This window comes from Pleuronectes platessa, chromosome 18 (genome assembly GCF_947347685.1).
Source record: "Pleuronectes platessa chromosome 18, fPlePla1.1, whole genome shotgun sequence".
NCBI classification, from domain to species: Eukaryota; Metazoa; Chordata; class Actinopteri; order Pleuronectiformes; family Pleuronectidae; genus Pleuronectes; species Pleuronectes platessa.
Genome location: NC_070643.1, coordinates 11,013,478 through 11,025,546, shown reverse-complemented (window position 1 = coordinate 11,025,546; position 12,069 = coordinate 11,013,478). Strand labels below are relative to the sequence as shown.

The 12,069-nt window shown below is 41.5% G+C and overlaps 1 protein-coding gene across 1 annotated transcript; it reads left to right on the top strand.

The window, feature by feature from the left end:
- The first annotated feature begins 791 nt into the window (after positions 1 to 791).
- On the top strand, positions 792 to 6,246 carry tra2a (transformer 2 alpha homolog). The gene is made up of 9 exons (XM_053446974.1): positions 792 to 952; positions 2,467 to 2,600; positions 2,725 to 2,881; positions 3,693 to 3,746; positions 4,146 to 4,334; positions 4,684 to 4,799; positions 5,037 to 5,243; positions 5,326 to 5,396; positions 5,558 to 6,246. The coding sequence occupies exons 1-9, from the start codon at positions 917 to 919 to the stop codon at positions 5,566 to 5,568; spliced, it is 975 nt and encodes a 324-aa protein (XP_053302949.1). The 5' UTR covers positions 792 to 916; the 3' UTR covers positions 5,569 to 6,246.
- The last annotated feature ends 5,823 nt before the right edge of the window (positions 6,247 to 12,069 follow it).

Below are 12,069 nucleotides of genomic sequence, written 5' to 3'. Positions count from 1 at the left end.
CTCAGAGGTAACTCCCATGTGTCTTCAAGGTGAGGGTGTGTGAGAGTGAGTTCATTTCAAGTGTTAATTATTATAATAATGACCTGTATTTATATAGTGCCTTTCAAGCTACCAAAGGCTGCTTAAAAACGTAAGAAACCAAAAAATAAAAAATAAAATGGCACTCTGTAGATCGCATACCTCTGCCAGGGCCCAAGAGTACACTTAAATTCAGTCAAGCCACAACTAAATATGCTGATTTTTCGTTTTTAACGTAATTGTGCTGCCAAACAAATTGGACAGGGGTTAAAACATAACCTCCTTAATAAATAAATAGAAAGTTCTGCTCACCACCCTGAAAAATAGAGGTACTTAATATAAAATTTACCAGCCAAATCTTGGTTTATCATCAGCAGTGATGGAAAGTATGTGCTCGAGAATTTTACGTAAGTACAATTTACCTTTTTCCTTAAGTCTTTCTGCTTCTTCTCCACTGCAGTCGCCCAACATGGGTCAAATAAAAGAACTCGTCAGCCAGCAGGAAATAATTATACATCTAAGAATAAGGTTTTTTGTATATAGAGGAGAACATGTTTACGGCAGGAGACTTAACATGCATATTTTACTTTCATATATATTGTTTATAGTTGGAGCAGCTATAACGCAGAATGTGAAATCTCAGTGAAAACTACTTTAAGTTTAAAAACTGAAATATTTTACTCCTAATGGACTGACTAATAAAGTTGGCTGAGAGACGTTCACGTGCGCCTCGGATTTTGCACACAAGGGGCGTGGGTGACGACGCCGGAGATGACGTCACACTCCGCAGCACATAAACATACAAACCGCCTCACGCGCCATCTTCTAGCGATTAAGCAGCCAGAATAAGAAACAGTGTTAACGCTCGTTGTTTTCTGTCTGCTAGCCACACTGAGCAATGAGTGATATCGAGGATGGAACCTGTGACACACGGGTAAGTAGTAACATCGACCGATACCTACATGTATCTCCATTTTCTGCCTTTTCCTCTTCTCTTCCGTGTGGCTGCCGTAAACACACGTACCCCCCCCCCCGCTAGCTTAATGTCAGTCTGAGCTAATGCTAAGTTATTAGCTCAAACGACCATGTTACACGCTTCCGCCTCACGTACGTGAGACGAGCAGGAAAGTGCTGCGTGTTTCCCTCAAGCGGACAATGTTTAATTTAAATAAAAGTATTTACTTTTTTAGTATTTATAAAACTAAAAGTCATTGTTTTCCTTGAACGGTTGTTGCTCAGCTAGCAAGACTGCTTCGACCCAACTCCTTCAACCTAGCATGCGGCGCACTGTTAGCATGATAGCACCAGGGTGAGAACTCGGTGTTTTCAAATTATCCCACCTTTACTTGTTTATGAAACGATTAAGAGTTACGTACGACTTTTGTTATGGCTGCGGCTATTTTCCTATCACTGCAATTGCTGAAACCATTTATTGCACATTTAACCACCTGGGTTTTTGCTAAGTCTGCTATAATATTATTGATGTTAGCTGGAGCCCTAAAGCCACTCTTCCTTCCCTGCTTTCATGCTCTGAATTAGCAAACCGAAACACTGCTAAAACCCAATATCTATTAACTTGCAGACCTTTAATTTAAATTGTTGTCACTTTGCTACTTATTTTTTTAATGTCTGATCTATTTAGATTTAATGTAATTGTACTGCATTCAGTGTTTCCTTCTTCACTTCATATTCAAGAATTTCTCCTCTTTCCTAAACCTATGATCTTAATTTTATTGAATGTTCTTCTTTCATTAAGGTTATTGATCGTGAAGGATTTGGAAGAGTTTTATCCAAGAATGATGAAGAAAAAATTCAAGATAAACGAAGGCTAATGATGAAAACTTGTACAGAGCAGAACATAGAAGCGGAAAGGGAGGAAATGTGACGGAAGATTGGTGTCAGATAGAAGCGCTTGCAGAGTAATGGCTAAAAATGAAACTGGTGTCAGTTTTGGGAGGAAAAGAGGAAAAACAGACCCTGGAATCAGAAAAAGAGAAAACTGAAAAAAGAAGAACGAAGAAGGATAGAAACCCTGAGAGAAGGGAGTAGCGTGTAAAGAATCTGGAAGAATGAATGTGTCTCTAGGTTAAGTAAATACACTGTTTGTGTCACACATGTCTTTTCTTTAATGTGCTCCCATTCTGTCACATAAAGATGCATGTTTCATTTTCCTTTGGATTCCCAGGTGGACATTGAAATAGACCAGTCATGCACATTTGTTTTTTATGATTATTAATATGCTACATTATGTGCCAGATAAATGTATAGTTAAAAATTACAATATTACTAACTTTTTCCTTCACAGTACATAAGCTGTATATCTGTTAGACAACTTTATGTTTGCAACATTCTCAGCAACATCCCACTACACCGTGCTTGATTCTGTTTCTGTGAAAATAAATAAACATGCTTGTCAGTGAGAAAGTTAATATGATACTGTGGCAATAGGGGTCACGCTCTCCGTCAAAATCGGACGGTGGGAGTCCAGCTCGGGTCAAGTCGGAGAGAAGGTCCGGCTCACCGAACCCATCCCGAGCCTCCAAGCGCTCTGAGTCCAGATCCCGCTCCCGCTCAAAATCCAGGTAAAATCTTTCTCAATTTCTCAACTACTTTCAGGGCATTGTAATTGCATCCTATTTCATATTAAAAATAATAATAATCCTCACTGGGTGCATATCTGCTTCTACCCAACCCTATCCTTTTCAGGTCTCGTTCTGGACGGCACTCTAACCGCCGTTCACACTCTCGGTCCTATTCCCACCGGAAGAAGTCCCATTCTAGTTCCTACAGCCCTGAACAAAGGCGTAGGAGGAGCCAGAGCGCTTCGCCTGGGTTAAGCAGCCGCCACCAGAATGGCAGCAGGGTGAGTTAGATGATAGAAGTAGCAGAAGACACTTAACATATGCTCCCAAACAATTATAAGACGTCAGTACTGACATGGCCCTTAATTGTTTATAATTTTTGTAATATGCATATGCTGCATGAACTGTTAGGTGATACAGAATTGCTTATGCTCTAAATGTTTTGGGAAAAGAGCAAAGCTATGCTTTAAAGTAAAAAAAAAAGGTTAGAGTTGACCTGGAAAACAGACACGTGGCTTTAAAAAGCTTCACAGAAAGTAGATGCAGATTATATTTAGTACTGATTGAAAGATAAGATTCACTTGCACTGAAAAGTCTCATTTTACACCAGAGAGGGGGATGATCGACCCTGCTGCAGCTGAAAGGCAGAGGTCAAGTGATGGCTGCTGAGTAGACTTGAGTACAGTAGCTTCCAACACTGTACCCGGTCTTGCTTGTTTAATATCCTCCATGTCTGAATTATTTATTGTAATACTGCAGAACTCTTTCTGTGGTTCTCTGCAGAGCATGTCTCCACCCTTCTTGCCATGGCAGAATGAGCAGTTATGGGAGGGGTAGAGAGAGATGGGAGTTAATTGATAGTGGATGGCGTTCTCTCAAACAGATGAAGAAAAAAGAAAAGCAAATGCTGAAATAGGTCACTGAATATACTTTTTAGCAACAAGTTTGCCACCACAAGTGGTTTCAACATGTGGGAAACTGGAATTAAACCTGCCTTTTGATATTCAATCATTTAAACACCTGTTATTTTTAACAATATGATTCGTACTGCTTAATGTCATTAACCCTCCCCTCTCCTCACTATATCTAAAGAGCCAAGAATTCCCAAAAGAAGCAAGCAATCCTGGCGCTGATGGTGATGTGAGGGTATGTGGATTTTCGGACATGTTTTGGAGAAGAGCGATGTAATGTTGGGTTGGTCAAAGATGCTGCTCCTGATGATGATTATCGGGGGGGGACTCCCTGTGGAAACAAAGTGGAACTTGCTAAAGAAAATAATATCACACAGAATTTGGTTTTCTCCCTTAACAGTGAAAAACTCTGAAAAAGCTGATATATGAAAATATATTTTGGGGTTTGCACTGCCTCTGGAAACCAACACTTCTACAGTCTGTGTCATGTGCATCCAACATTTCAATTTCCGTCCTGTGCTTGAAGAATCATGCTTTGCATATTGATTCAAACTTGATATGATATGCAAAACGTGAGCAGGATGGATGCAGAAGGCCTTGCCACTGACTCTGACCCTTTTGTTGACTCTTCCAGGCAAACCCTGACCCCAGCAAGTGTTTGGGGGTGTTTGGCTTGAGCCTGTACACCACAGAGCGCGACCTGAAGGAGGTGTTTTCACGACATGGTCCTTTGGCCGGGGTCAACGTGGTGTACGACCAGCGCACGGGTCGCTCTCGTGGCTTCGCCTTCATTTACTACGATAGAATTGAGGATTCCAAAGAGGTATGAGAAATAACATGCGATTCTTTTTATTCATCAGCTGGCGGATTAGATTGGATTAATTCAATATGAGAACCTAATTTTGCTCAAGATGTGTGCAAATGAAAAGTTGCTCCACTTCAGATAAAACGACCTGGTTTTGGTTTTCCCTGAATGTATTTAGGTGTGATTACATATATAAGCCACTAGGTGTCTGCCTTGCCACAAATTCCCTCACCTTGCACTCATGCGTCTCATACTAAAGGTCAATGTGTGTAATGCACTGTAGGTAGACCTTTGTGAGTTGAGTAATTTTTTAACATCTTAGCAATGGTGCTAAATCATTGTTCTTGTCCTCCCTCATGTTCTTCAGGCAATGGAGCGAGCCAATGGCATGGAGCTGGACGGGAGGCGCATCAGAGTGGATTATTCCATTACCAAACGTCCCCATACCCCCACACCAGGAATCTACATGGGCCGACCAACTCAGTGAGTCCAACAATAATGTCAGCTTTTTGCTTTACATCACATTAATGTACATTTGAACCTTTGGGGAATAATGGAGGACAGTGAAATATTCAGATTTCTGAATTACTCATTTCATTTGTGTATTTCTCTCAAAACAGATTTGTGATATGTAACCTTCTACTCTGATTTGGACATGACACTGTGTTTCACAACAGATGAGCTGCCTGAAAGTCAAACTTGATTCCCTTATTTCAACAGCAATGGTAGCGGTGGCAGCGGCGACGGTGGTCGCGGCGATGGTGGTCGCGGTGGCGACGGTGGCCGCGGCGACGGTGGTCGTAGCGACGGTGGTCGTAGCGGAGGCGGTGGTAGCAGCGGCGGCAGGAGGGGGAGGGACAGGGACTCTTACAATGATCGTGGATACGAACGCTACGACAGATACGAAGAGTGTGATTATAGGGACAGGTGTGTAACTGTAATCTGTGAGTTCTCGGTGTTCCACTCGTGACTCGAAGCAATGTGTTCATGTGTCTTTGTGTCTTTGCAGTCGTAGGCGCTCTCCGTCACCGTACTACAGTCGATACAGGTCTCGCTCACGGTCTCGCTCTTACAGCCCACGTAAGTGTGAAGAGAAAATGCAAACAACAGAAAGCTTGTCTAACTGCAACTATCATCTCCAGACATCAAATTCGACTGTTGCATATTAAAAAATATTACTTGATAAGTATTTTACTGACTCGTACTTGTACTAATATGAATTTTATATCTTCTCTTCGCAGGACGATACTAAGCTGATTATTTCAGTGTTCAGCTTCCTTCCAATACCTAACGGTGTGTGACCCACCAAGGTGTTCTCAGAACTGCATGTCTATATCCACAGAACTCCTTTATGTTCTCAGTTCTTGTTAACATATGCTAGATGTCTTGAGTTTTAGACGTTTTTGATACATCCATATTGAGTGTGAGCAAAGATCGAAGCCACTGTTAGTTACTGTTGCTTTATTCTTCCACTCAAGTTCCTTCCTCCATATTTTTCTGCAGCAGTGTTTTTTTTTTTTTTTTTTGTCTAGAGGTGATTAAAAGAGATTCAGACTCATTACTATTAACTTTGTTCCCGTCAGGATTTGGAAATAAAATATGGTTTTACTTAAAAAGAATGGTGACACTTTATTTTACATGCTATAATAAGTAAGTAAATATGAGAATAAATCTGGATATGTACATTAAAAATTTATAAATTTGATAAATCTCATTGCTGCTTGCCTCTGGTGGATATGACTGGTAAGTAGCAGGTAAAATGGTGCTGTAATAAGATGTGATACCTGGCTTACGGTGCTTTGCTCTCTGCTCACGTTCACTTATTTTGGTTTTTCTTCGAGGACTCATCGTCTCAGTTTCTCCAGAGAGTATTATGTATTGCATTTATAATTGTTTCTTTGTATAGAAATACAAACGTATACAAAACAAAGTTTGTACGGTGCTTTTCTGACCTCCTGCATGAAGTTGAAGTCGGGCTCTGGTCGTATATGGGTGGGAATTAAAACTGTACGGTGAGTGGGTGAAGTCGGAAAACAATCAGGGAGACTCACAGAATGAGACTAGCGCCAAGATGTAGTACATGATAAGATAATATTCACACAAATCTAAAAGTGGTCAATCAGGAGACACTCTTTAAAATACCAATGTTTCAGGCTACACGGTAAAACATGTAAAGGACTTCAGGCTTTTATTGCGCTGCTTCTATTGCGTAAGATACAAAGTTTACATTTAAGGGGAAAAAAGGTTTAGAGTATTCTCTCACTTTAGGTTGACTGTGAGAATACAGACATGGCAGTAACAGTTCTATTGTGCTCACATTTAGGATCGCGGTGCCTTCTAAGGACTATCGTTAAGTTCACCTCATCAAAGTCAATACAGGAAAATATCCTTATTTAAAGTAACAAACGTGTGATTTACATTATTACAATGCAACAGAGTAAAGCCAGCTATATTCTGCATAGGACACTCATACATTTAACCAAACCCTGCAGGTCGCATCAGCAGTGAGTCAAACTCATTTTCTCTCAAATAAATAAGCTTTGGTTAAACATCTTGTGATCTTAAGACTGATTGGCTGATAAGTATATGTGGAGGGTTCTTTATCTGTAGACCTTAACCCCAGTGCTAAGGCACTCCATTCAAATGGGGTTAATAATCACTGCTGACGTGTCGTGGGGCCCCTCAGAGTTATGCCTCCTTTCACACTGACTCCAAGATAGTTCCTGCGGCTCCAAGGTAGCCACTAGCTGGAAGGATCAAGGGTCAAAGTATGAGGTCCTTTTCCTTAAAGACTCTCAAAGCCACACTTGTATGTCTACAGGGTACCTTTCTGCTCATTTTCACCTTTCGATTACGTTGAGTTGACTTCACTTGCTCATACACATTGTGCCTGTGTGGGTTTTTTGCAATGAAATCAATAAACTAATATTAAATTTATCGTCCCCTGATATGAGGTGTAGTGCAGCTTCCTCTCAGAAGTTTTGACTGCAAAGAAACAGGTGCACATGCCCAAGGAAATACTGATTTATGATTGGACGTGAGGTTGCGGCGTTAAAAACGCAAATTATCTTTCTCTTTATTGAAATTGCACAATGACACGGGTGTCATGGCCGAGGCTATCCACCAGTAGGTTGACCAGTAGGGGACAGAAAGGGTATTCATACTGCTGAGATCCCCTGCAGTGATAACTCGCCCGTGGAGCCTGGACTCAGATATTCAGAAAGACAGATACATGTACATGATTGTCCTCTTCAGAGAAAGGACAATATCAGGAACAGTGTCAACTAGTTGCCTGGAGGAAGCATGAAAAAAAAGTCTAATCATTGTAACACTCAGGAACCAAAACACATGCAGTGCGCCCCGACTATAAAATATACCACCACCATCTTTTCTCGTTTTTCCATTAAATGTATCATAAGTTTCCCTGTAGAGGTCAGAGATTTATAAAGCTATGTTGAGCGAACACACCCAAGGTCTGTGAAAGCTGCTGCTTTAACTTTGTGAGCAGAATAAAAGTGGGAGGGCGGGCGGCTAACGTACAGGGCAAGGTCTGAAGGTTAACAGGAAACAGCATGTGCATGTATTCTATATGGTCTGAAAACAGGATGACTGGTGGTGGTGGTGGTGGGGGGGAGAATAGAATTCCCCAACCTCTGCATTCTTCACGTCTGAGCAATAAACATGTGGGTCCACTTGGAATAACCGACATTAACATCAGTTTGATATGTGACCAGCACATGCTGTTTATCTTATTTACCAGCCGCAGGTCTTTGTGATGCATTTGTCTGAGTGAAATATCACCTGAACCTTTTTATCACTGTAATTCGGGTTTATCTACAGTTTTTGATATTACTGAACTGAATGTTTTATGAAAATGCCCTTTTCAGAGGTTAAATTCAAGTAACTCTTTATTTCTGCCCAAATCAGACAAAATAACACCTCATTACTGGGCCAGCAGTGTGTGTTTATTACTTTTTAATTGTTGGCACATTTGTCCAAACATAATAAAATATTTTATGAGCAACTATGAAACAATTTGAAGCTTGTAATCAGTGTTATTTTTTATATGTACATCTCTTGAGTTTAATACAAGTGACAATCAACAGGCGACAGAAAAGTTAACTCGTCATGTCATAACAACTTTAAAAGGGTTGCTGGTTCAAACCCCCTCTTCTTTCCACATTAAATCACTTGTATTGCTTTAATGAAATAACCGTGAGCCTCAAGTGGACAAATAATTACCTCCGGCACTTTCCTTCAAGTCTGTATTAAATAAATAACAGCAACATTTTAAAAGAAACTGCAGAAACCTGTTTTCCACTTGAATAAAGAAAAACGGCCCACACTCCATTTGAGATTCAACAAATTGTGCACTTTATTTTCACAACAAACACAATCTAATGGCAAAATGTCAAGTGTGAAAACTTGCAAATCACGTTTCTCTCCACTCTTTTCTTTTTAAGGGGCAGAAATGTTCCCAACATGAGTGACACAGTGAAACTAATCAATCAAGGTGCTGAGAGCAGTAAACAGCAGCAGCCAGAGGGGTTGTTGTCGCACAAGAGAGACAGGGCTCCATGCTAAAACATGGCCATGCAGATAGTACAGTGTGTGACAAGAGTCTGAGACAGACACTTCCGTGAGACCTAAACACTGCATGCACATGTGGCGTAGAAATAATTGATCAAGCTCCACGACAGTAAAAATGCAGCCATCTAGACACAAAAAATACAGAAATTCTCACACGATTATTTGAATAAACTACAGTTAAACTGAAATATTAAAAAAATTAAACAAATGAGAATTCCGAGCTGTTTCCTGTGCACACCATGCAGCGTGTAAAATACAGTCTGTGCAGAGTGGAGTTGAATTAACCAAATATTTCATGAATAAATACAGGCAAACATGTTAAACACAACAATATGATAGTAAAAATCTGTGGCTTCTTTAAATAGAACATTTTAAGAAAACAAGGGGCTAATTATTTCTTTTTCGAAAATGTCAACCTTTAAATTTAAATAGTCCTCTCCACCACAACTGATTTAAATTGAATAAACTTGTTTATGGTCATTTCAAGGATTTAACTTTTTCAGTTTTGGAGGGTCAAGGGTAAAGTCACGAGAAAACCAAAAAAAATCTTCTTTACTAGAAATTCTCTCCTTAAAATACAACACACATAAACTGGAATACATTTCCCTTTTATCCATAAATATTTGCCTGAGAGCATTAACCCGTGTAGTTTTTTTGCAGTTCTAGAAACCAAAAAGAAATGTTCCTTGTGTTTTGAGGGGGCACAAACCGCCATTTTCTAATGAGATGCTGGGTGTCATCCCATAGGAGAATGTGGGGAGAAGGGGGGAAAAGAACAGATTTGGAGCTTTTGGTCAGGCAGTGGGCTTACAAATAAAAAGTGTGTCTGGACCCCTTTAAAAAAGAAATAAAGATAACTGTATTAAGCTCGTAACAGCTTGCAAGAGTTAATGCTGCACTGGAAGCTCCAGCTTCTCCTCAACATGGCGCACAGCACAGGGCTCCCTGGCTGTGTCCGAGGCGGCCAGCCAGGGATGGTTACTACCACTCAAGTGGAACGAAAACAAATGTTAAGGGTTCAACAACAAAAAAAGAATCACCTAAAGATACGATTTGAAAACAAAGGAATATAGAAGGAATCTCACCGCAGAACAGAATCCCTTGACTCAGTGGAGCCTAAATGGTTTCTGATTAAAGGAAAAAGGAGCCTTGCGCATGGCGACGCAGCCTAAGATCTTGGTCAAAGTTTTGGGCTATAAGCTGCAGTTTCTTTTCTTTTCTTTTTTTTTTTTTACTTTAAACAATCTGCCCCGGTCCCTCTCCTCCCCCTCCTTCCTCTTTAGAAATATCCTCTGGCTTTCACGGGATCGATTTTGTCGTTTCTGCATCGACGTCAACCGCAGAAAATCTCCCCCCACTACTACAACATTATAAGGATGCAGCCAGCTCTGAAACTTTAGGTCAGTTTGTCCCCCTATGGAATTTGTCCATGGCGAGGAGGGAGTCCTGAAAACTAGTGGGAGTGAGGGGGAGGCGGGGAGACTTTCTGTACATTCCTCAGCGATACATTCACTTCTCCTCCTGCAGCCACACACACACTCACAGGCTGCAGCCATGCATCAGCTCATCCAAACCGACAGAGCCAGGCGAGCGCGCTCACATGACCGCTGTCTCTATACGTCCACGAGCACGCCTTCTATCCCGCATGGCGCGCCGAGCTTCCTGCGTGTGTGTGTGTGTGCGTGCGCGCCTCGCGGCTGAAATAGTTGAAGTCAAATAAACTGGGGTTGGAAAAAATTGTACGAGCCTAAATGCCCCATCAGGCGGCTGCGGGGTCCAAGCCAGCTCCATACAGTGAGGAATCTATGGAGCTGGTCACTGGGGAAGAAGTTAAAGACACGTTTCAGGTGTTTCAGCTTTAAGAAAACAAAACAAATAATAAGACGATTAAAAGCTACGATTAGTGAGCTCGAAGTGGGCGTTTAAATGTTTTTCTTTTATTCCCTCTCCAGTGAGTTTATTTATAAGAGCCTCCCATGGATGTAAACACAGCCCTGGAACTCCCTGAGAAGTTGTGCCTGGTTGAGAGAGCGGCGGCGGATCCGCCCGCAGGCTCGTGTTTCGTTAACATCTTTACGTCTCGTGACAAAGCCCCGCACAGGAAGCGTGGGGAGAAACAAACGCACGCTTGGCGCGCTGATTCATATAGAATAGAGGAGCCGCGGAGCCAATGAATGAGCGCGCTGAGGCCGAGGCCAGCAGCGGTAGTACGGAGCGGGGCTGCGGGACTGTGATTGGACGGCTCGCCTGACCAATGGGTTGGCTCGGTGTGTTTGTTCAGCAGTGGAGGAGCAAATCCTCGCCCCCCCCCCTTCGCCCCCTCGCCTCCCCCCACCACACACACACTCGACTGGTCACTGGCTGAAGGTCCCATTGAACCAACACTGCCTTTGTAACCTGCTTTGTACACCAGCGTGCACATCTCGGGTCTGCAGAGCCTGCAGGGACACATCATGGCAGCTCCCTGTGCAGGTTACACCCACCTAAAGTCACTTTTACTACACATTTTCCTCATAAAACACAATTCAACTCACTTTTCTAAATGAGATTGCACACAGGCTTCTACAGGGATAGGCTGTTACCATAAACAACATGCATCTTCTCAAGGAAATAACCATTAATGCAATGTAACTGTCATCGTTTACATTGTCCCGCCCACTCAGCTCCTCATAACTCATTTAACAACCCGTATCACATAATTACAGGAGTATGAATTGTTGACAGTAAGTGATGAAGTAAAGTAAATCATTTTACACATGTAACAGGTGGGATTAGTTTGACCAAATCAGAAGGGAAATAAATTTGAATACCACAAGTGAGTGTACTTCTATAATTATCTAACGTATACAAAAATAAAGCATGACAGGTTTGATCGGGTGACAAGAGATTAGCTAGAATGTTGCCAGTATCTGTGACAATAGCATTTAAACTGAGTTACTCATATCATTAACTTTTATCTTGTTTCACATCTCAGGTTTTATCTGTCATGTGCAGCTTAACACAGGGTCAACGATGAAAAGGTGATGGACGAGAAGAACGGGTCAGCTCAGCAGTGCAATTAGCTCAACAGTTAAATCTAAATATAGCAAAGTAAAAATATATGTTAAATAAAAGAAAGTCAAATAGAATACAAAAAACTAGGATGTAGTGATAAGTGTAGGAA

Bases quoted from the DNA above. Each gene is read 5' to 3' on its own strand.
- tra2a (XM_053446974.1), top strand. From the start codon at position 917: ATGAGTGATATCGAGGATGGAACCTGTGACACACGG. The intron at 2,601-2,724 runs GTAAAATCTTTC...TATCCTTTTCAG, and splicing joins CGCTCCCGCTCAAAATCCAG to GTCTCGTTCTGGACGGCACT. The intron at 4,335-4,683 runs GTATGAGAAATA...CATGTTCTTCAG, and splicing joins GAATTGAGGATTCCAAAGAG to GCAATGGAGCGAGCCAATGG.